Source organism: Microcebus murinus, chromosome 31 (assembly GCF_040939455.1).
Source record: "Microcebus murinus isolate Inina chromosome 31, M.murinus_Inina_mat1.0, whole genome shotgun sequence".
NCBI classification, from domain to species: Eukaryota; Metazoa; Chordata; class Mammalia; order Primates; family Cheirogaleidae; genus Microcebus; species Microcebus murinus.
The window spans coordinates 3836931-3863483 of record NC_134134.1 but is presented as its reverse complement, the minus strand read 5'-3'; the positions used below and the strand labels follow the sequence as shown (position 1 = coordinate 3863483).

Here is a 26553-nt window from a genome sequence, read left to right as displayed (position 1 = left end):
CCACTGACGGCACGAGACAGATCCTCCAAACAGAAAATTAATAAAGAAATAATGGACTTAAACAAAACTCTAGAACAATTGTGTCTGACAGACATCTACAGAACATTCTACCCAAAATCCACTGAATATACGTTCTTCTCATCAGCTCACGGGACATTCTCTAAGATTGACCATATCCTAGGACACAAAGAAAATCTCAAGAAATTTAAAAAAATAGAAATCATACCATGTACCTTCTCAGATCACAGTGGAATAAAACTAGAAATCAACCCTAACAGAAACTCACATTTCTACACAAAAACGTGGAAATTAAACAACCTCCTACTAAATGATTGCTTCGTAAATGAAGAAATCAAGACGGAAATAAAAAACTTCTATGAAGAAAATGACAATGGAGACACAAGTTATCAACTCCTCTGGGACACAGCTAAAGCAGTTCTGAGAGGAAAGTTTATCTCCATAAATGCCTATAACCAAAAGACAAGAAGATCACAAATAGACAATCTAATGAAACGACTCAAAGAGCTGGAAAAAGAAGAACAGACCAACCCCAAACCCAGCAGAAGAAGTGAAATCAACAAGATCAAATCAGAACTATACGAAATTGAAAACAGGAAAGCTATTCAGGAGATTAATAAAACAAAAAGGTGGTTCTTTGAAAAAATAAACAAAATTGACACACCATTGGCTAAGCTAACGAAAAGCAGAAAAGAGAAATCTCTAATAAGCTCCATCAGGAATAAAAAAGGAGATATCACAACTGATCCCAAAGAGATACAAGATACAATTTATGAATATTATAAAAATCTTTATGCACACAAACTGGAAAATTTGGAGGAAATGGACAAATTTCTAGAAACACACAGCCTCCCTAGGCTCAACCAGGAAGAAATAGATTCCCTGAACAGACCAATCTCAACAGCTGAAATAGAAACAGCAATTAAAAATCTCCCTAAAAAGAAAAGTCCCGGTCCAGATGGCTTCACACCTGAATTTTACCATACTTACAAAGAAGAACTAGTACCTATCTTGCAGAAACTATTCCACAACATCGAGAAGACCGGAAACCTCCCCGACACCTTTTATGAAGCGAATATTACTCTGATACCAAAACCAGGAAAGGATGCAACAAAAAAAGAAAACTACAGACCAATATCCCTAATGAATATAGATGCAAAAATTTTCAACAAAATCTTAGCTAACCGAATCCAGACACTTATCAAAAAAATAATCCACCACGACCAAGTGGGCTTCATCCCAGGGATGCAGGGATGGTTCAACATACGTCAATCTATAAATGCAATTCACCACATAAACAGAAGCAAAAACAAAGACCACATGATTCTTTCAATAGATGCAGAAAAAGCTTTTGACAAAATTCAACACCCTTTCATGATACGAACACTTAAGAAAATAGGCATAGAAGGGACATACCTAAAAATGATACAAGCCATATATGACAGACCCATAGCCAACATCATACTGAATGGGGAAAGATTGAAATCATTCCCACTTAGAACTGGAACCAGACAAGGCTGCCCACTATCTCCACTTCTGTTCAACATAGTGCTGGAAGTCCTGGCTACAGCAATCAGACAGGAAAATGGAATCAAAGGTATCCAAATAGGGGCAGAAGAGATCAAACTTTCACTGTTTGCTGATGATATGATATTGTATCTAGAAAACCCCAAGGATTCAACCAAGAAACTCCTGGAACTGATCAATGAATTTAGTAAAGTCTCAGGTTACAAAATCAATACACAGAAATCAGAGGCATTCATATACGCCAACAACAATCTAATTGAGAACCAAATCAAAGACTCAATTCCCTTCACAATAGCAACAAAGAAATTCAAGTACCTAGGAATATATTTAACCAAAGAGGTAAAAGACCTCTACAGGGAGAACTATGAAACACTGAGGAAGGAAAGAGCAGAGGATGTAAACAGATGGAAATCCATACCATGCTCGTGGATCGGCAGACTCAATATCATCAAAATGTCTATACTACCCAAACTGATCTACAGATTCAATGCAATACCTATTAAAATCCCATCAGCATTCTTCACAGATATAGAAAAAATAATTTTACGCTTCGTATGGAACCAAAGAAGACCCCAAATATCAAGAGCAATTCTAGGCAACAAAAACAAAATGGGAGGCATTAATATGCCAGATATCAAACTATACTACAAAGCTGTAGTAATTAAAACAATATGGTATTGGCACAAAAACAGGAATATTGACCAGTGAAACAGATGTGAGAATCCTGATATAAAACCATCCTCATATAGCCATCTCATCTTTGACAAAGCAGACAAAAACATACGCTGGGGAAAAGAATCTCTCTTCAATAAATGTTGCTGGGAAAACTAAATAGCCACCTGTAGAAGGCTAAAACAGGACCCACACCTTTCACCTCTCACAAAAACCAACTCACGCTGGATAACATACTTAAACCTAAGATATGAAACTATTAGAACCCTAGAGGAAAAAGTTGGAAACACTCTCCTAGACATCGGCCTGGGCAAAGAGTTTATGAAGAAGTCCCCAAAGGCAATCACAGCAGCAACAAAAATAAATAAATGGGACATGATCAAACTACAAAGCTTCTGCACAGCCAAAGAAATAGTCATGAAATTAAACAGACAACCTACAGAATGGGAGAAAATTTTTGCATCCTATGCATCCGATAAGGGACTGATAACTAGAATATACTTAGAACTCACGAAAATTAGGAAGAAAACATCAAATAACCCCATTAAAAAGTGGGCAAAGGACTTGAACAGAAATTTTTTAAAGAAGACAGAAGAATGGCCAACAAACATATGAAGAAATGCTCAACATCTCTAATCATCAGGGAAATGCAAATCAAAACCACAATGAGATATCACTTAACCCCAGTGAGAATGGCCTTTATCAAAAAATCTCCAAACAATAAATGCTGGCGTGGTTGCGGAGAGAGAGGAACACTCCTACACTGCTGGTGGGACTGCAAACTAGTTCAACCTCTGTGGAAAGCAATATGGAGATACCTTAAAGCGATACAAGTGAATCTACCATTTGATCCAGCAATCCCATTGCTGGGCATCTACCCAAATGATCCAGTGACACTCTACAAAAAAGACACCTGCACTCGAATGTTTATAGCAGCACAATTCATAATTGCAAGGCTGTGGAAACAGTCCAAGTGCCCATCAATCCAAGAATGGATTAATAAAATGTGGTATATGTATACCATGGAGTACTATTCAGCTCTAAGAAACAATGGTGATATAGCACATCTTATATTTTCCTGGTTAGAGCTGGAACCCATACTACTAAGTGAAGTATCCCAAGAATGGAAAAACAAGCACCAGATATATTCTCCAGCAAACTGGTATTAACTGAGTAGCACCTAAGTGGACACATAGGTGCTACAGTAATAGGGTATTGAGGAGGTGGGAGGGGGGCGGGGGGCGGGTATATACATACATAATGAGTGAGATGTGCACCATCTGGGGGATGGTCATGATGGAGACTCAGACTTTTGGGGGGAGGGGGGGAAATGGGCATTTATTGAAACCTTAAAATCTGTACCCCCATAATATGCCAAAATTAAAAAAAAAAAAAGATGGCAAATATTATATTGGGTGCATTTTACCACAATTTCAAATTGTAAATTACCTATATAGTCACCAAGTGGTTTAGAATAGGACAGGGTCATTCTTTCTATATTATCACATTGGTGATATTGGCCACATTGGCCAGAATGTTTTCTCAGTCATGAACCCCCATTTTTGTTTTCATTTTTGCTTTTATTCAGATAACTCATAGAGGGTTTTGATTCTATGTATGTGCTTAAAATTGGGAGAGGTTTTAGACCTCTTTCAAAATATTTTTTTAGAAAATAGATATCCAAGCTGAGTTGCAATATTATGTCCATTACCTTGTGGGTTTGCCCTACACAGCAAGCCCTTTCCTTGCAGCATTCAGGGGCAGTTCTAGTAACAAGGAAGGTCCTCAGAAGCCAGAGCATGTGAGTGGAGCAAGAAGAGGGTGGGGCATGAAAGAAGATCCTGAGAGGTGAGAACATGGTTGAAGGGGTGTAGACAGGAAAATGGGTGACCTGAGTGATCTCTACTTCAGCAGAGGAGAAGCACAGGAATGCTTTTGTCTCAGGACAGCAGAAGACCCTGGACCAGGCCAACTGCCAGAGAGTACTGAGAGAGCCCTTGACTGGATCCAGCAGTGGCAAGGCCACCATGGCACACCAGAGAGAGAAGGTGATCTAAGATATTCATCAAAAGTAAATTGATCTTGTGTCAGGTGGCATAGAGGGTGGAGGATGGGCTGGGTATATACACACCTAATGCTTGCAGTGCTCACCGTCTGGGGGATGAACATAATGGAAGCTCTGACTCATGTGGGGCAAAGGCCATATACATAATCTAAACATTTTTACCCCTGTAATATGCTGAAATAAAAAAAAAATTAAAAAGACCTCAATCTTTTGGGAAAGGTACTACAAGGAGCTACTAACCCAAAATGTCTATACTCATCATTACAGAAATGCCCTCCAGAAGTGAGAGACATAGTGATTGGTCCCATGGGCAAGAGTGGGGAGGGCACCCCAGGAAGGAAGAGTCAGGGGTGAGGATGGGGGTTGCAGGTGATAGTGAAAGAGAAGACATCTTTTTGCACACCCCAACCTCTTTCATAGACTTCAAAAATAGTAAATTTGGAAGGGGTGTCTCATTCCATATCACAGTGGTAAGTAGGCTTAAATCCCATCAATTCCTTAATATTTCTCTTACCTGACTCCTATGTTCTTACCTCAGTAAGAAATACCATTCTGCACTTCATCTCACTTCAAATATTGCCTGAATCTACCTCTCTCCTTCCTCAATGCCAAAGCCTCAACAGGGCCCTAGTCACTGCCACCTTGACTGGTCTGATGGGTTTCCAACTATGCTTTTCCCCTGAAAGTTGGCTCCTCCAACCCATCCCCTACACCACTACTAGCTAGAGGGATGCTAAACAGCCAGTTTTAACACATCAATCCCTCCATAAAATTCTTCAGAGCCCTCCACAGTCTCTGAGCTTTCATAATCAGTATATAAAGCTCCTTTGGATTGGACTCTAATTCCTGATAGTTTCCTTCCATACTCTCCTTCATCATTCCGCCTGTGTTATTTTCATAAATGTTTAAGTATCTACTATGCAGCAGCCACTGCTGAAGGATCCTACACATGACCATGCTCTCTCACCATTTACAAATAAATGGAATTCCTAATGACACCATGCCATTTTCTACTACTTTACCTATACAAACATTGTGGTGTTTTTTTTTATTCCTGAACTCCTTCTCCAACTCCTGTGCCTAATTAACTACAGTCCATAGAAGCCTGACTACAGAGATAAAATATAGTGTGTTTTCTTTACTTATAACTTACCTGGTTTTCTTTAGGAGCCTCCAGCCACAAATTTATGGAAAAAAAAATTAAGTCTAATTCCCATTTTACAAATGAGAAAACTGAGAGTCAGTAAGCATAAAGAACTCGTTCAAAGTTATATACCAAGTAGAGGAGCTTCATTTTCCCAAAAGTGGTATTTATAAGTATGCCATATGCCTTCTTTCCCAATGGATTGTTTATGGAAATGTTTGCATTACTTATAGGAGCTTTTGGCTGTGAAGAAGTTTTGCTATATGCTGAGTGGCAAAAATTTGGTCCATTCAACCAATTTAATTAATCCCTTCTGACAACTTTAAGACTTTATAAGGAAGCACAATCACTCAATTAATGTCCCTTAGGCAAATGATACATTGGGGTAAAGAGAGAGAATACTAGAACTTGTATAGATGTTTACTTTTATCCTTAAATGTAGTGATGATGCTTTGCTAATATACTGGTACTAGTAAATAAAGAGTATATGTATGAATTTTAGGGGTGCATGCCCCAAAGTATTTTACTCTAGGAGTTTGAGAGAAATAGTATAAGGACCCTGTTCTCTACTGACATCTGCACCTTTCTTTCTATTCTCCACACAGATCGCACCACTTGAGCCAAAACTCACCAAGCTCACACTCAGGTTCTTCCCACATATCCTCACACAGTGCACTCACTACCTTCATCCAGGCCCTGCTCAAATGGATCTCACTAGGGGCACAACACCCACACCCCACCCCACCATCAACTCTCCTTCCACTATTCCTGCTTTACTCCTCTCCATCACAGTTACATTTACCTGAAATTATATATTTGTGCCCATCACTACAAACAGAATGAAAGCTTACAAAGCCTTGGAGTCTTCTCTGTTTTGTTTACAGCCTTTTCTCCAGTGCAGTAGGAATTATGACCTGAATGGATGAATGTAGATTTTGCTCTTCTGTTACCATGTACACTCCTGAGTGTAGATCGTTCTTTGGCTATACTTGTTTGGCTGCCCTGTGGGTTTGTCTTATGTATAGGCCAGTACAGTGTGATCCCATGGCTGGCGTCTGCTTGGCATCCAAGAGAACATTATTCAATACTGAAAATGTTCGGTATCCATGCAGTGGTATAAGCTGTAGCCTTTAAACACATGTTGCTATTTAGTTCTAACTAGCTCTTAGTCTAGTGTAACTATATTATTGTATTTGGTTCTTCAGAATGTTTACTGTAATTGTGAGAGGATTTCAATTTCTAGAACTTTAATTAAGAAAAAAATATTTCAAAAGTACATGTTCAAATGCAACAGTGATTATGCTCTCTCCTCCAATGTGTCAAGTGTCATATTCTAGAACTCTTTTATGATTCCTTAGTAAATCCTAGTGAAAGGGAAATGTAATTATTTACTAAAACTGAAAGAAGAAGGGTAGGACAAAAATGAATTTGAAGTGCTGGAAAGTGCCTTCTGATTTAGAGTAATTATGTACAGATTTGTCGCGCCCTCTCGCCAGCAAGGAAGACGCGGCAACCTGAGTTCTTCTGACAGCGCTTTAATGGGGATTGCTTAGCTAGTTACATGTGGAAGACGCCGAGGTGTTCTCGGCAGCTGCTTATATAGACAGTAAGTACACGGGGCATACCCTGATTGGCCAACACAGAACAGGGGAGGAGGCAAGGCTTTGCACATGCGCTGAACATCTGTTTGTCAGATGCACAGTAGGGTGTGACCAGGAAGCGGGCGCCATCTAGGAATGGCGTTGCCACCGCGCCCCACACAGATTGTGAATATATTTCTTTCAATCTATCTTGAAAGTTAACAAATAAGGAACAAGCATGGCAGAACAACCAGACATAAGGGGTGATGTCATCCTTTAGGCCTGTTTCATAGCCCCCAGGATTCCTGGCTTCTTTTTGTCCTCACCATGCCAGAACTCTTGGTCCTTTCTGGAAACACCACAGTCATCCTTCTCATTCGGCCCTACCCACCTCTCCACTGCCCTATATATTTTCTGATGAGCAAGCCATCCCTCATGTACCAGTTCTATATGTCCATGTTTGTTCCTCAAATGGCCCTCAAGTTTCTCCCTAGGAATCATCACATCTCTTGCACTGACTATGGCATTCATCTCTCCTCCTCATCACCCTGTTGGCAGCAGAATGTCACATGCTGGCCGTCTTGGCTTAGGACTGAGACATGGCCATCTGTCACCCATTGCGCTACCCCATCCACATTCCCCATGTTCTCTGTGTTCTCCTGGTGCTTCCATCTTGGCTGAGTGCAGTGCTCAATGCCCTGATCCATGTGCTCTGCCCTCTGAATTTCCATTACTTCACATCCAGGGAAGGTCGTCATTTTGTTTCTGAGATCCCAGCTGTATTTGAACTAGTCTCTGATGACAATTACCTATTTATTGGGTCTTTTTATCCATGGAGTTATTTTTCTCTTCCCTCCTATCTTAGCTATTATGGCCTCCTATGTATTTATACTGTACACTCAACTGGTGACCGTCGCAAGCCTGGGGCACATGGAAACCCTGGCCATTTACTTCTTTCACACGCCCCTGGAGTCTCTATTCTATGTGGCTGCCATTACCAGATCTCTTCTACAAAAGTCTCATTCCCATAAACAGGAGAAGTGCTCTCTGTCATCTACACCATCCTAATTCCAATGCTCAACCCTCTCATCTACAATCTGACAAATCAAGATGTCTTTGGGGCCCCAGGAGAGTTCTCAGAAAATAGGGAATATGAAATGCTTAACTTTCCACTGAAAATCCAAATCTAAAACAATGAAATCTATACATTGAAATGTGAGATTTACCATATGTAGAGCAACATATTCAGATGAATTTAACTATAAAGCCAGATATTTTAAGAACAGATAATAGACAAAAAGAAATGATCCTGTCTTGAAAGTTGATATGTCAATTGGTCATTGTCTTCCTTTTATTGATTTTTGTTTTTGTACTCCAATGTGATATATTTGGAATGTGGCTTATTTGTGTACTATATCCAATATCCATTTCTTATTCCTGTGCAATCATCTTATTTGGTCATTTATTTATTTTGCTATATATTTGTTTTTAATTCACAAAAAATTGTATATGTATATGTTGGACACAGTCTGATGATTGTATCTAGGTATACTTTGGAAAAGATATGATAAAACTACTCGAAATTTCTCAAAAGATAGAAATGAATTTTCAACAGATATATGTCTAAATGCTCAACATATCTAATCATCATGGCAATGAAAGCTAAAGTCACAATGAGCTATTACCTCACACCTATTAGAATGCCTGTTCTCAATATGATGAATGCTAAGTGCTGGTGAGGATCTGGAGAAAAGGAAACACTTGCATAGTTTTGTTGTGAATATAAATTGGAACAGCCAAATTTATTTGTATTTCAATAAACTGAGGGGTACCAGTCGTATTTTTTTCCTTTATGCATGTATTAATTATATAGTGCTAAATACGGGACATTTAGTGTGTCATTCATTCAATGAATATAGGTTTCACCCAGTAGATAAGATTTGATCCCTCAATCCTAATCATCCTTATCCCTCTGAGTCTTAAAAATCTATTTTCTCAATACAGCCATTGTAAAAAATAGCACAGAGATTTCTCAACACTGAATTACCATATGATCCATCTCTCCCATGTCTAGATGCATATTCAATTGAAGCAAAACCAGTATGTAGAAGATATATCTATCCTTCCATATTCCATTACAACAATATTCATTCTAGCCCAAGAATACAAGCACAAGTGTCCAATAGCACATGAATGGATGAAGAAAATGAGGTGCATTTACACAATGAGCCTTCAAACAGAATGAAATTCTGTCATTTGTGATAACATGTTTTGAACAGGAGGACATGATGATAAGTAAAGTAAGCCAGGCACAAAAAGACAAATACTGTATGATCTCATTTTGGAATCAAAGAAAACTGATTTCATACTGAGAAATGTGGTTACAACAGAGAGTGGGATGGAGAAAGACAAAATCAAAGGGTACAAAGTATCAGTTTGTGCAGTTTGTTAAATTCATACACCTCTAAATAGAAGAACCATGGTATCCTTACATAATTATCTCTATTAAAATGTAGTGATCTTCTAATCCTACCATTATAGACAATATAATAATTTATATTTTTAATGTATAATTTTTTCTAAATTATAATTTTCCCTAAAGTCACCCTAACCCTAACTTCCAGGCATGAGATTACTAAATCAAAATTTGTTGATACATTTATAATTTTAAATAAACTTGACTTTTTTGCTTAAGGTACTTTGAAATCATTGCTTGATTGACATTTATATTTGCTTTGTGAGTCAATAATTGGTATTTTTATAAAGTTGTATATTTATACTTTATATAAATTTATATTTATGGTATATTTATAAATACCAATACCAAAATATTGGTATTTTTTTAAGTTTAGGAAAGAAGTATGGTTTTTATTTTTATTTTTATTTCAGAAATATGAAGGACACACATTTCAGTCACATTTTATAACTTTGCCTCTCCCTAGCAAGGGTTAGAGGTATACCCTTCCCTTCCATGGTGATCAAGGCATCCCTCAGATGTGGGTCTACCCCAAACCCCTGGTGAACACCACCACCATCTGAGCACTATTGTGTTAATCAGTCAGTACCAGTTTGATGGTGAGTACATGTGCAGCCCATTCTTCTGATCTTGTGTCACTTCACTTCAGATAATGGGCTCACTCAATCCAGGAAAATATAAGCAGTGTTAGCTCACTGTCATTTCTTAAAATTGATTAATATTTCATTGTAAACATATACCAAATATTAATAATCCACTCATGAGTTGGCAGGCTCTTGTGTGGTTTTTATTTTTTTACTTTAAATTTGTAACACACTCATTAATTTTATTTCATCAGAATTTGTATCATCGGAGGTATAGGTTCTTATCAAATAATCAAAAGGTGTCCTGAAAATTTCATCAAACTATAGGAGCTCCCTCTAAGAAACCCCATGGGGGAGGGTGAACTGCAATGCAGATTAAAGCTAATGACATATTAATTACCCTTAGCACACCCTAGGTCACATTGTAAATCTTATTATGCCTTGGCTAGGGAAACGCTAGATTGATAAAGCATTCCCTCCATCCTCAGGTGTAGAAGTGACTCAGGGTAGAATTAAGGATGGAGCAGCACTGAAATCCAATGGCAGCCTTATCCATCTCGCCAGGTGGAGCAATTGCTGGAAACAGCACCAAAACAGGGCACCATTGTCCCGAGAAGAGCCAGAGATCCAAACTATCTGCTTAAGATATGTATATCCTTTTGAAGGTTTTTAAAAGTTTTTTTTTTTTTTTATTATAACAAATGATTTTTCTGAAACTGAAAAACATCTCTTTGAAATAAAACATCAAGGAAGTTAGGTCCCTATCCCACAATTTCCATAGGAAGATGTGATCCTATCTTCAGTGAGCATCTAGATTTAAGTTGCAAAATTATCTCCTCTGCATTGACTTCAGACGCATGTATTTTATTTGAATTTAACCAATTACCAAAAAAAGAAAGTCTCACTGAAAACTAAGTAAGTTTAGGGTGCACCGTTTATGACAAATAGGACTGTCCAGTCTTCTTTCTTCACAGAAAATTATTATTTATCTAGATAACATGTATGTAAAAGTTAGGATTTGCTTAGCTATGTACAGTAGCAACTTTGTGTGTGCCTTTGAAATGTCTCAGTGGATTGGAACTGTGCATATCACATTCTGCTTTAATTGAGTAATAAAAGAGTTTTATTTCAATTCTCTTTTATCTTTGTGGAGAGGTTTTCTTAGTTGGAGACTTTTAATATTTCCTGAACACTTTTCAGAATTAAAAATGCAACATAAACATAAAATGTGCCCACCACTTCTAAATTAGAAGGGCTTTGAACACTAGATTCCTTCTTGAGCTTCCAGTCTGTAACCTGCAAGTCTGCAGCACAGAGCTTCACTGTCCCCACATCTGCACACAGTAAGTTCTCTAGGCCTCTTTGGTGCCTACTGTCCTTCTGGAGCATACTTAGACCAGATTCCTGTGAATACCCCCTCATAGGATAAAAATCAGTAGTTCTATCCTTTCTCTAAATGCATCTCACATCTTTAGAACTGAAATGGATTCAGAGACCATGGGGCTCAGACAGAAATGGGAACAAGAAACTGTGCACTGTGTGTGATACATAAACTCCCTTTCTGCTTTCTGTTTTGCCCAAATGCCAGGAAGTGTGCATGAGTGCTACTGAATCCATGCCTCTTTAGAGACCTAAATCTGCAGATCTGAATTCTGAATGAAAGGTCTATGGTTCCTCAAGATGCATTAGACAGGTTCCAAAGAGGAATTTCTCTTCCTGTTTTCCTTCCCTCTCTGTAAAAGCAAAGGATACACAAGTGTATACACACGTTGTATACACACGTTGTATACACATGTTGTGTATCCTTTGCTTTTACAGAGAGGGAAGGAAACTAGCCCTGCCTCAACCTAGAATTCGCAAGACAGGGACATAATCTGGAATAGGGATGTACCAAAAACTCAGGGGAGACATATGCTGCAGTGTTAGAGATCAACATGGACTTGTAAGTTGAGTTTGAAAAAACCTTTTTGGGGTGAGTGTAGACAATTTTCTAGATCTTCTGTAATGTCATATTATAATGTCTTATAATGTCTTGTATTATAATGTCTTGTGTAATGTCATATTATAATTGTGTTAGAGGAATAGAAAGGCTGGCACCACATCTAAAGTTTTCTGTAAATTATTGGACAATTACTACTCACCTTTTCTGGCACAGCACGGATTAAATCACACAATGTAAAGCCTTCTTTACAGTGCAACATACTATACTTCTGAGCACATAGCACATACTCAGTAGACATTGCATTATGGTGCTCTTCACTTTGGAAATGAAGTATATGTTGTGATGAGTGTAGGGCAAAAGGCAGTATGTATGCTGTGCTTGCTGTCTCTACCTGAGTTCTAATAATAATGGATCTAGATTGAACAACATCACCACTAAAAGGGGACATGTCAAAGAACCCAATTAATGTACCTCTTACACACCACCAGACCACATTTCTTAGAGTGAGGTCCACAGTACCACATGGTTTATATTCACAGTGATGTTTCAGAGACAATTTTAAGGTAATTACCTCTCAGCCCAGGTTTCAGTTAGGATAACGTGGCTAGATTGAAGAAACACCATCACCTGCCTGTTGGGCTAGGTGGGAACATCCATGTGGTTTTAATTGTGCCCCACTAAATTCTAATTTGATACCTGAGTCAAGCATTAGGACTTCTGCATATATTCATGTGAATTGAGTTTAGCCTTTGTTCTAGAGGGAAGTCACATGTTCTGCTCTCTGGGTTTGGTAGAGGCAGATCAGTTTGGTTCAGATTCCCATTCCTGTAGCAGAAACTCCTGGTAATTGTAGCAGGAGAAGGTAACCAGAAGAAAAGATAGAAGAACCTCACTTTTTGGTCTCCATAAAGTAGCTGATCATAGCTGAATCTTTTCTATGACTAACAACAAGTGAGTGTAGCCTTTCTGCATTTTATGTTCCTCCTGCTTGTGAATATTGTGGAAAAAAGGGAACAAATTGTGCTGACTCCTTTAAGCGTAGTCTGAAGATTTAACTATAATCGTTCTACACAATCTCACCTGAAAAGGAATTTCAGAGTAGAAGAAGAGGGAGAAGAAATGGCTGGTTTTCAGGTAAGTGTGTCCCAATTAAGAGGTTGTGTGCACTCTTTCTCCTAGAAAGTCATGTAGAACCTCAATTTTTTGAACTTGTAAACCTTTACTTCTTTACTTCTGATGTATATGCCTAAAAAGTTTTGTAACTACATGTTTTTTCTTTCTTCTTATGATAGTCAAGGAGCTCTGGAATATCCTTCCTCCCTATATAACAGAACCTGCTCTATATTCTCTCCTACAAGCTTCTTACTACAATAACCAAGTTTCATAAGAACTGTATGACATGTAATATTGAAAATGTTCCCATTGTGGTGATATAGCACACCTTATATTTTCCTGGTTAGAGCTGGAACCCATACTACTAAGTGAAGTATCCCAAGAATGGAAAAACAAGCACCAGATATATTCTCCAGCAAACTGGTATTAACTGAGCAGCACCTAAGTGGACACATAGGTGCTACAGTAATAGAGTATTGGGCAGGTGGGAGGGGGGAGGGGGGCGGGTATATACATACATAGTGAGTGAGATGTGCACCATCTGGTGGATGGTCATGATGGAGACTCAGACTTTTGGGGGGAGGGGGGAAATGGGCATTTATTGAAACCTTAAAATCTGTACCCCCATAATATGCCAAAATAAAAAAAAAATTAAAAAAAAAATGTTCCCATTGTGACAGGTCAAGATGGAATAGTGTGAATGTCTGAGATTCGTCCTGGGGATGGGATAGAGTCTTTGGATTTGAGTGAGGAAGGGAAACATGTACTCTCATTGTATGATCTGGATGCTTCATTAGCTCTACATAAAATATCCTTAGGAAAATTTTGAAAGAAGATAGCATTGATTGAAAAGAATAACCACAAAATTATGGAGAAAAACGAAACTAGAAGAGTTGCTCTGTATGATGCTAAAGTATTTAGATACATTATTAAAGACAACAAAATATAGGAAGTATCAGTATCTGAAATTTGCATAAATTGATGATTCTTCATGGTTACATATTGTTGGCCACTACCATCCCAGCAGTGATTTGTGTCCTCCTCTTTGCAACGATGCCTAACACCAATTTGTGCAGCTAAAGTTATGTTAATTTCATTCACTTGCTTAAGATGCTCTCTGACAGATTCATCCAATATAAAGTTAATTGGTTTTTTTTCTTTATTGTTAAGTGTCTTGTGGAGATTTACTGACTGATGTGCATGAGGCATCACATTAAATCCGGAAGCTCTAATTTATTCTTATACATTGTTTTGAAAAATGAGGGCTATTCTCTGTGTTCTGTTCAGATGAACTGAGATAAATTCAAAGGCTACCACTTATTGGATATTGACAATATACTCTCCTTAGGCAAGCAGCATTGTTATCAGTAGTTATATTATGTGACAGGCAGAGATTCAGACTACACCCCAGATCTACTGAATCAGAGCCTGCTTTTAAAAAAAAAATCTCCAGTTCTTTATTGTACTGATCAAAATTATGTGATACTTTCTAAATCTCTGTTTCCCTATGTGAGAAATATGCACAATTTACTGATATGATGTAAATATAACACCCATAAATTTATATTTCTGTACTGAGGCCTTTAATTTTGTATTAAATACTTTATCCTCTAAAGCAGAATCATATGCACACAGTTTCATACATCTTTTCTGATCCTCATTCGTGTGAATAAGAGAATATGTTCAAGAATATCAATATGCTAAAAAATATCTCATTGGATAATTCTAGTCACTCATATGTCAGAAAAAGTTCTCATAACTCATTTTCCTTGTAGTCAAATAAATAACTCTCTCTATGGCCACTTGGGAAATATGTGTCTTTTTACAGGAGATGGTGACATTCCAGGATTTGGCTGTAGAATTCTCTCCAGAAGAGTGGGCATGCCTTGACAATGCTCAGAGGAATTTGTATAGGGATGTGATGTTGGAGAACTATGGAAACCTGGTCTCCCTTGGTGAGGATCACTTATGTACAGAATTCCTATTCCACATTAAGGCCATTAGTATATTTTTGTAGATAGTTCCTTAAAAGTATCAACTTTACATGAATGAATTTAATATCCATGCTTTTACAGAAAATTGGAAGATTGTTGTTGTATAAAATGAAATCAATAGATGTCTCATGTTACGTTGAACCTTACCCTTTCTTGGAGTGATATGTATATTTCACACTAGATTAGTAGTTACACTAGAAATCAGGGTATATAATTGTTGCCTGCACCTTAGAATAGAATTTCCACCTTTTCTTTATTTAGTGCTAGTGGGAATTGGTGCTCTTGTCATAAATTAGATATAATTTTTTATCATTCTACAGGGTGTGTGAGAAAACAATATGTTGCAAATGAATTTTATAGAATCTTCTGTAATGTTGTGTCTACTAAGGATAGCACTGCATTAGTAACTGGAAAGTCTTCAGGAAGAGTCATGTGAAATTTTTCTAATGAAACAGGTTTTGCTGTCTCAAAGCCAGAGCTGATTGCATGTCTGGAGCAAAGGATAGAGCCCTGGATTATGAAGAAAGAGGAAACAACAATTAAATATCCAGGTAGGTGAGATTCAGTGAAGCACATAACTAATGTTAGAGAGGTATATCTCAAAGAGGAAGGCAGATATTTAAAAGTGGCTTGGAATATTCTGGTCAGTTGGAAATGATTTTTAGAAGCCTGTGTAAGTTGCTCTTTATCTTCCAGAAGGAAATCTTTTGTCCCAGGCTCTTTAACTCTCTAAGAATTCTACCCATGAAGTGATCATCCTTCGAAGTCAGTGAGAGCCATACTTCTTGTGATAGCTTATAAGGGACTACATTATCTATTAGCATTGCTAATAGACGCGACTATCTGTGCAGGTGGAGTTTATGAGTTATGGGACTATCTGTGCATATTTTGAAGACCACTACATTAAACCATCTTTTGACAGGGTTTTGCTCTCCTGCCATTTCTTGAGTACAGTGGCTGATCATAGCTCACTGAAAACTCAAACATCTGGGCTCCAGGGATCCTAAAACCTCTGTCTTCCAAGTAGCTAGAACTATGGGTATGAATTATCATGGCCAGCGATTATTTTTCATTATTATTATTATCTGGTAAAAATGGAATCTCCTTATGTTGCTAGGGCTGGTATAAAATCCTGGCCTCAAGTGATCCTTCTTGCTTGGCCTCCAAAAGTGCTGTGATTATACGTGTGATCCTCCATGCCCAGCTCCCTGTTTTAAGTTCCTTTTGATGCGTCATTTCTGAAATGTGTAAAGGGGAACAGTGGAGATATTTGGATTTGTTTCTGTAATACCAGAAACCCTAGGGAAAGATAGTCATATTTTCTGCATCATGATTTCCAATTCTAAGTTTTCAGAGGCAAGTCTACAGAAAGTGAGGCTCACTAACTTTGTACAAATGCATAGCCTCTGCCTAAATGTAAGAAAATCTAATGTTATTTCACTTCTAAGTAATCTTTTTCTAGTATAAATAAGAGTAAATTTTCAACTTTATTATAGTCAAATACCAAAACTATAATATAGTTTATTTTGCACTCTCACCCTATAGAATTCCAAAATAATCTGTCTCATTCAGTGCTTCACATACATGAATATATTTATATTCCCAATTGATTCACACTATTTTGATAACTTATATTCCATAATTTCCCCCTGTTTAGTAGCATCAGAATTGTGCCATTCATATGTGTGTATGTGTGCATATATTTCTGTGTATGGGATGTTTAATGGGTGGAAGTTTCCACAAATAAGAATTGTATAACTGTATATATTTATTGTACACACTGTAGTGATCAGATGTGTGTATAAATAGTAAAACAATATAATAAAGGGCATAAACTATTCCATCATCTCACATATTTACCATTTAATTATACTGAGAAAATTTATTAATAGAGAGGTCTATGGTCTTAACAAATTTTAAGCATATAAAACATTATTAATAACCCTAATCATGTTGCCATACAATAGATCTCCAAGATCTATTCATCTTATAACTAAAAGATTTTACTCTTAAACATCTCCTCATTTTTCCTGACTCTACACCCTGGAAACCACTGTTGTACTCTTTATTTTTGTAAATTCAACTTTTTAAAAATAATTATCCATAGCAGTATTTATCTTTCTGGGAATGGCTGATTTTACTTAGCATAATGCCTACTATGTCCATCTATGTTGTTGAAATGGCAGGATATTTATCATTTTCATGTCTTAGTAATATTATATGGTATGTGTTTGTGCAGTCATTTTTTAATCTATTCATCAAAGCAGGCATTTAGTTTGTTTCCATTTTCTTTGAAAATGTGCATAATGGTGCGATATATATGGGGTGCAAAATCTTCTTCAGATACTGATATTACATGGTTATAGGTAGAATTGGTGAATGATAAGGCAGTTGTGTTATTTATATTTTTAACAAATCTCTATGACAACACTATCCATTTACAATCAGTAACAGTCTATAGGGATTGATTTCCTGCACACTCTTGTCCTCACATGTTATGTCTCTTGTTTGAAACATTAGCCATTTAACACTTGTGTGGTGATCCCTTATCATAGTTTTCATTTGTGTTTACATGATGTTTTGGTTATGCTGTGTTACTCTTCATGTTTCCTGTTGAAAACTGGTATGTTTTCTTTGAAAATAATCTACATAAACTTTTGCTTATTTTTAAGTGGGCGATGACATTGTTTTGCATTTGAAAAATATGAGTTTCCTATATATTTTGGGTGTTAACATTTTATACAATATAAACATTGAAAATATTTTCCCCCATCCTATATATTTTCTTATTTTGTTTTTTTCCTTGCTGTGCAGAGGATTTTAAGTTTGATGCAGCCAAAATTGTTCATATTTTGGTCCAGTGCTTATTGTGTCATATCCAAAAAAAAGATAATTGCAAGTCTTAGGTCAAGGTTTTCTCATATTTCTCCTTTTCTTTATACAATTTTTCTAAGATATATTACAGTTTTATATCTTCCATTTAAATCTTTATTACATATGGAGTTACATTTTGGGTGTCATATAAGAAAATAATAGTCTGCTTTTATTCATTAGTTTTTGGGTATCCAGTTTTCAAGCACCAAGCATGGAAGAGCCATACTTTCTGCATTGTGCATTACTAGTGCCCACATAAATGTTACTTGACCTTATATGTTTTGGTTTATTTCTGAGTTCTCCATTCTCTCCCATTGTTATTTGTGTTGGATTTTAGGCACATATTTAGCTGTTTTTATTACTCCCACCTTAAAATTTATTTTGAAATCTGAAAGTGTGATGCTGGAACCTTTTTTCTTCTTTCTAATTATGTATAGGGTTCATCAATGGTGTTTGTGAGATCATATAAATATTAGAATTTTTGGTTAATACTGTCAAGTAATGCCCCTGGAATTTTGATAGGGAGTGCATTGAATGTATACATTCTTTTGGATAATGTATTTCTATTTCCTCATGTCATCTTCAGTTTCTTTTATTAATATCATAGAGTAGTCAGTGTAAGAGGTTTTTTTAACCAAATGTTAATTTTTTTTTCTCAGAAATCTATTATCTTGATGGTATTGTACATGAGAGTATTTTCCTTTTTTATTGTGTACCTTATTGGTGTATAGAAAAAAAACTGATATCTGTATGTAAATTTTACATCCCGTGACTTAAGTGGGGGTTTTATTACTTTTAAAGCTTTCTTCCTATCTTCTTTATTGTTCTTCATATATATGATAATGTCATCTGCAAATAGTGTTATTTTTATTTTTTCCTTTCTAATTTGAGTGGATCTGGTCATGTTATTGCCTAATTTTTCTGCTTAGGTCTTGTAGTAATTTGATAAAATAGAAGCATTAAGAGAGGTTACACATTAACCTTATATTGGTATCTGTGCATATGAAGGATTAAATAGCTTTCCCAGATTTTATAAACTGGTTTTGGAAGGTAAAGATTTTTTTCTTTTGAGTATTTGGGCTAAAGGAATCTCCACTGGGTTTACAATGAAGAGTTTCTGTAGCTAGGTCACAAGGCTGCCCCTTGCTCTGCAGTGGAGTCTGCATCTGGTGGGCCAGTTCCAAAGGGCTTGGATAGTTTCCAATCCTCTCTTGTTTCTGGGTAAACTGGTTGCCTTCAGGATTAGGATGTGTATGCCACATACTAGGGTATGGTTGTGCATTTCAGTCTGCATATTTTAGGGCTGATACTATATGTGTGGCTGAGTGTGGCTCCCAACGAGTATCTTGGAAGAGTCCCTGCAGGTCGCTGTGTGGATCTATGCACTGAAAGAACTGGACATGGACTATAGTTCAGACTGCTGTAACAGAGTCACAGTTCTGCTTTACAGATGATAGCAAGACCAAGTTATTCAAGTCTGCCTCCATGGCTGCAGATAGCTGTGTCTCTCCCAAAGTCTCTGGATGAGAAACACCACTCCAACTTTGTCACAGGGAACCATTGGAGACTGCATATCTAAGATGGTTGACCCATGTTGCAGTCTGTATTCAGGACAATGGGTCCTTAAGTTTGTCAGCTGGATGAGAGCCTGAATATTCTAAATCACCTTCCCAGATCTATGGTTCCACTAGAGTTTAATGACCTTCCATTTAAGTCCCCAAATTCAGATAATTGTAATTTTCCATGGATGGCTGTCAAATTTTTTTGTTCTTTGGGGGAAAAACAAGTGCATCCTTCTTTACCCACCATAGAGCTGATTTTGATTCCTCATATATTTTAAATTTGTGATCTGTTCTATTTCAATTTTTTTGTAATTTTTAGAATCAAAGGCTCAGAATAACATGGCAGCATTTCCCTTTCTATACATTCTCACCATATGTATGTATTTGCATAGGCTTTTATTTACTTTTAAGTTCTCAATGTAATGCATGTGAGATGGTAAATCATTGTGATATTGTTTTGATTTCTCTATAGTTTAATAATTTTTAGGATGCTTTCAAATTATGTTTGTCCATTAGTATATCTTCCTTGCAGAAATGCCAGAACAATCTATTGTCCATTTATTAGTCAAACTATTCACCATTGTTTTTGAATTTTAATCATTTTTTACTTATTCACCATGTTAACTTCAATCAAATATTTGATTTGCATCTATTTTTACCCATTTAAAAGGAGGCATTTTTACTCTACTAAGTTTTTCCTTTCTGCAAAAAAATTTGAAGTGTGATACAATCCCATTTTTCTTCTCTTCCTTTTTCATTATTATGCATTTCATGTTACATCTACTAAAACAGTGTCAGGATCTTAACAATTTTAAATCATCTGACCATTGAGCATGAATGCATTAAAGAATGTGTTTAATTTTGACATATTTTTGTATTAGCCAGTTTATATTGTGCTTTTGATTTCTAGTTCCACTTCAATTTTGTCAAAAAATATATGTTGTATGATTTTAGGGTTCTTCAACTTGATAAGACTTAAGTGTCCTAATAGCATTTACCATGTATGATTGAAACCATAGTGTATTCTGCTGCTTTTGACTGCAGACCTCTTTAAATGTCTTTTACATCTAACTAGTCTATAATGTCTTTCCCATTATCTGTTTTCTTATTTATCTTCTGTCAAATTTTTGTATTCATCATTGAAATCATATATATGAGGCATAGCCTTATATATTCATCATTGAAATAATCACATATCATGCAAAGCCCTGATATATAATATATATTTAAAAAATATCTAACCTAAAATGTGTACATTACATGTATATCATCTGTCTATGTGTGTTCTGTGCTATAGATTTCTCCTAAATGACCGATTTTGTCATTATAAAAGTCTTTGTCTCTTCTGATGGTTTTTGACTTAAAGTGTATTTTCTTTAATTATGGCCACAATATCGTCTTCCTATTATTTATGTAGTGTTTTTTACATTACTTTCAACCATTTGACTTTTTAGAGCTTTTAAAGGAAGGATTTTGTAGGTGGCATATTGTAGAGTTCTGTTTGTTTTTATACATACATTCATCTTATTTTTCATTTGAGAGACTAAACCATTAAATTTAATGAAACTTCTGAAGGAAAAGTTTGCTGTTTCTATTATTCAAAAACTGAAATTGAGAATTTGAAAGGAATTGCATTTAATCTGTAGATCAATCTGGATATCTTCACAACATTAGGTCTTCTTCTGTTGAAGAAGAACGTATTCAAGAGTGTGTTGTTTATTTTCCTATATTTGTAAATTTTTCTGCGTTTCTTCTATTATTTATTTTCAGTTTCATTCCATTATAGTCAAAAATTAAAGTGAGTAAAATTTCAATTTTCTAAAATTGGTTAAGACTTGTGGCTGAACAGGTAGTTTTTTAGGAAGAACGTTTTATGAGCTATCAATGAGATTGTATATTCTACTATTATTCTGTAGAGTGTTTCCAATATATCTGTTAGGTCTAATTGCTCTGTAGTGTTTTCAAATCTTTTGTTTTCTTATTAATAATTGACTGGTTTTATTATTATTGAAAGTGGAATAGAATATCAAAGTATCGTATTACTTTGTTGTCCATTTCTTGCTTCATTTCTGTCAATGCTTTTTAAAAATATATTTGATAACCTTGATGTGAGATAAAGATAGATATCATATAAATGTGTTATTTTCATAGGCCCTCCATGAATGACCACTTTTTATATTTATTGCCTTTTTTTTCTCTTGTGACAGTTTTGACTTAAAGTATATTTTAAAAATTATTACGTTTTTTACTTCAAAATAATGTGCCTAATATAATTTTGAACTCCACTGCTCTTAGATGCTAAATGTTTTTCTGATATATCTTGCTATATCCTTCTAGTTGTAGTCTATTGTTCTCACCAGGAATTAAGTCAAGTCGCTTTAGATAGAATATAGTTGGATTTTTTTTAACTCTTTATTTAACTGTGCCTCTGACTGGAAACACTAGTACATAAAATTTACGTAATTTTCTCAAAGGAAGGACTTACAATTTCTCTTATGTTAATTGTTTTATATAACTTTTGTCACTGTCTTTTCTTTCTTTCTCTCCTTCTGTCCTGCATTGTGCCTCACTGATTTTTAGTGACATATTTTGTTTCTTTGCCTAGCTTTCTTTTATCTCTATAAACATTTTTTCTGATGTTCACTGTAAGAACTACTTAAAATCTTTGAACTTACTACTTATGTTAAATGAATAACTACTTCAGTTGCATATAAAAATTTTTAATCTTTACATCTGCCCTCACCTTTATGATATCAATGTCAATAATTATGTCCTTTAATATAGTATAGAAATTAACACATGGCAATGATCTTTTTTTATTTTGCCTTTCAAATTTTATAGCATAATTAAATATTTTGCCCAACATCATTATGATATTCCAGAATTTTATTCTTAATATGTGGATATTTTTCTCAGAGAGTTATGTAGTTGTCAAGGGAGGTGGAAACCAGCCTTTGGAAAGGCCACAAAAAACACATGTGTGGACATGTGCCCATAGTTTCATTCTCTTTTGAAAGGGAATCCAGGAGATGGGATTTTACTACTAAAGTGATAACTCAGTGTCAGCATGGAGGAAGGGGTTTGGAGGGTAAATGCAACAAAGTTTCCTTCCCTTCCTGTGGTTCTTGGTGTTTTTCTCAGTTGGGGTGCTATGAACTATTAGCAGTTATGATTTGTAAAAGAATCATGGTTGTAAGTATGTTTTTAAGGTCATACATCTATGATGGAAGTAAGACCATGGTATTCTATTGTGCTTTCTTGCTAACGTGCTTTGTATAGTTTTATATATTCAAATTGTGAAGTATATTAACCTGAGTCTGGTTAGTGAGATACTTTGTTATTTTCATTTCTTTCAGAACTGTTTCACTATTGCACCAAAGACCAATTACCAGAGCAGGGCATAAAAGACCCCTTTCAGAAATCAATAACGAGACTATATGGAAGCTGTGGCCTTGAAAATATACACTTAAGAAGAGACTGGGAGTGTGTGGCTGAGTGTAAGAAGCAGAAAGTATGTTCTGATGGTCTTACCCAATGTTTGTCAACTTGCCATAGAAAAATCGTCCAATGTAATAAATGTATAAATGTCTTTAGCAAATCATCAAATCTAAATAACCACAAGACAAGACATACTGGAGAGAAAAGTTTCAAACTTAAAGAATGTAGCAAAACTTTTAACCACAGCTCTAATGTTTCTGGACATAGAAAAATTCATACCACAGAGAAATCCTACAAGTGTGAAGAATGTGGAAAACCCTTTAACTGTTGCTCAAAACTTATTATACATAGGAGAATTCACACTGGAGAGAAACCCTACAAATGTGAAGAATGTGGCAAAGCCTTTACCTGTTGCACAAACCTTACTATACATAAAAGAATTCATACTGGAGAGAAACCCTACAAATGTGAAGAATGTGGCAGAGCCTTTTCCTGGTGCACAAACCTTACTGTACATAAAAGAATTCATACTGGAGAGAAACCCTACAAATGTGGAGAATGTGGCAAAGCCTTTAACCAGTTCTCAATCCTTACTCATCATAAAAGAATCCATACTGGAGAGAAACCCTACAAATGTGATGAATGTGACAAAGCTTTTAACCTGTTCTCAAGCCTTACTCAACATAAAAGAATTCATACTGGAGAGAAACCCTACAAATGTGAAGAATGTGGCAAAGCCTTTACCTGTTGCACAAACCTTACTCTACATAAAAGAATTCATACTGGAGAGAAACCCTACAAATGTGAAGAATGTGGCAAAGCCTTTAACCGGTCCTCAATCCTTACCCTACATAAAAGAATTCATACTGGAGAGAAACCCTACAAATGTGAAGAATGTGGCAAAGCCTTTAACCAGTCCTCAATCCTCACTCGACATAAAAAAATTCATACTAGAGAGAAACCCTACAAATGTGAAGAATTTGGCAAAGCCTTTAACCAGTCCTCAGTCCTTACTCTACATAAAATAATTTATACTGGAGAGAAACCCTACAAATGTGAAGAATGTGGCAAAGCCTTTACCCAGTGGTCAAGCCTTACTCAACATAAAAGAATTCATACTGGAGTTAAACCCTAAAATGTTGTAGAATGTAACAAAAGTCTTTTTCCAGCTCAGAGACTTCACTCTACATAAATGAATCCATACAGGAGAGAAACCATACAAATGTGAGGAATGTGGCAAAGCATTTTTCCAGTGCTCACACCTTAGTCTTCATAAAATAATGCATAACAGAGAAAAATTCTATGAATGTGAGAATTGTGGCAAAGTCTTTAATAACTGCTTGCATTTTATTCAACACCAAATAAATTATACTAGATAAAAGTGAGATAAATGTAATGAGTATGGAAGTGCTTTCCCTAAGTATTAGCTTTAAAATGCACAACAGTACTTATACTTAAAGTAAACAATCATAATGTAGAGTGCTGACAATACTTTTAGTTATAACAGAGATCTTATTGGACATGGGAGAACTTACACTGAAAAAAATGCTCCAATACTTTCTCCAACTTTACTCAACATCACAAAAATTTTAAGAAATAGAGACCTTACAAATACAATGAATGTGAAAAAATATTTATGCAAAAGATATACCTTAGAGAACCACAAAGAATTGATACTTAAAAATACTCTACAGATATAATGAATTTCAGAATACATTTAATGAAGAATCAAGTCTAAACAAATATCAGAGGATTCACAGTGTAATACACTAATGCACTAAGACATTCACAAATTTCTTTAAACCAGGTTGTTGATTATAGAGTACCACCCAGTTAAAATAGTTAGTTGATTTACTTGTATGTCAGCTTTAAAAAGAGAGAAATTATATGAGAGTTATAATTACATGTAAAATATACTTTCTGGTCAGGGTAGGGTAAAAATATAAAAGGTAAATTTTTTTTTTCCTTTTTGACAAGCAAATACTAATGTTATTCAACTTTAGATACAGTAGATGGTATGTTTTCATTCTTAGCGTGTATGTGAATGTGTGTGGTTAATGATAGCTACATCGCATTTATTAGTAGTCTTTGTGTATTCAGTAGGCATTATTCATGTACTTTTCCATGAGAAATTAAAATCACTGAAATGTAAGATTTTTGAAATCGAGAGGTACTATGGATATTTTTTTATAACAAACAGTATTTCAAGTGATGTATGATGTAGGTATACAGACTAATATTCTTCTCATTATAATCAGAATGAAAAAATTAGAATATTAGAAATTACTTGTTTTAATATTGTACATTATGATAGATAATAAAATCGAATGAAATTTGGAATATTTTTAGATTACATGTAAACTTAATTTGTTTCATTAAATTAAAAGTAATTTTAATGTGTCAAACATGTTGTAGATTGAATGAAGTGTTATTTTGCACCACAATTAACCTATCCCATGTTACTCAAAGTTGGAGGTAATGGGTTGTAAAAATGTACTGTGGGGTTACACAGTAACAAGACATCACTTGTGATCCTTTTTATCAGTGTCTCTGCTTTGAAGAATAATGTTCCCAAAGCTCTTTTTCATTACATTTATAATTACATTGTTACTATAATGCTTATAATAAAGATTTTGTACTTAATGAAAAGCCATACATTTCTTAACACAGCATGACTAGTTATTACATTGTATCCTACATTTTTCCTTCAACATGCAACCTGCCTGGCCAATAAAACAGAAATAAGTATATTTTTATTTATATTGAATCAAATATACAAATACATCATGGTTAAGTTGAACTATAGTTGTAGTATATTTACAGAGTAAGTAATTATGTTTGTGTGAATGTGGATGTATACCTATTTCAAGAGAAAAAAAGAAATATTAGAAAAGATGGATAATTTCAAAAGTGTTGAGAATTTACTAGCAAACTAGAAACTTCAAAGATTCTGAAAGGAAATATTTTGTTCACTTTATGTTGAATTGTTTAAAACCCTAAAGCTTCTAAATGGGAACCTGCCCATGCCAATCCTCTGTTCTTACATGCTTATTACTCATGCTAGGCCATCTATGTTATTTTATTATTTCAAAGTTCATTAAATACCATTTATGTGACTGATCTACAATTACAACAAGGATTGTTATAAAACTTCATGGTGCTCATAAAATTACCTAAAGGTGTGAGTAATTCCACATTGTAGTAATTACATTTTACTTAGTACATTCTATATTTTCATACTAATTTGGGAAGGATATTGAAAGAACATTCTGGTTACTGTTTCTTTTACTTTGGGTTATCGAACTAATTGATTTATTGACTTTATCAGGCTACTTTGTTCAGGTAAACACTCAGAAGGATATATAAATTATGGAGTTGATTTTATATTTAAATAGAAGAAATAAGTACAGGACATTGTTAGATATTTAATAGATGCTTTATAATTAGCAGTCAATATTTCTGTAGGAGAGAGCTTGTGGCTCCAGAGAAGAGATTGAAAATGTCCAGGGTAAAAAATCACTGATTTTGCATGTAGAGCGAAGGAACTGGTAGAACAACCAACTC

The 26553-nt window shown here is 35.4% G+C and overlaps 3 protein-coding genes across 3 annotated transcripts in view; 2 read left to right on the top strand and 1 right to left on the bottom strand.

Annotated features, from left to right (window-relative positions):
* LOC109729190 (KRAB domain-containing protein 5-like) overlaps positions 1–26553 on the bottom strand; it is a 445983-nt gene that overhangs the window by 146864 nt on the left and 272566 nt on the right. The window lies entirely within an intron of this gene.
* LOC142865668 (uncharacterized) overlaps positions 1–26553 on the top strand; it is a 284849-nt gene that overhangs the window by 99617 nt on the left and 158679 nt on the right. The window contains 2 exon segments of the mRNA XM_075998850.1: positions 3483–3488; positions 23643–24092. Of these exon segments, the coding sequence (XP_075854965.1) occupies positions 3483–3488; positions 23643–24092 (456 nt within the window).
* LOC105885181 (KRAB domain-containing protein 5-like) lies at positions 15043–23251 on the top strand (the record flags this gene model as incomplete). The annotated part of the gene is made up of 3 exons (XM_075998851.1): positions 15043–15080; positions 15569–15635; positions 23174–23251. Coding segments are annotated over exons 1-3 (183 nt in total), but the record flags the coding sequence as incomplete, so codon positions are not given.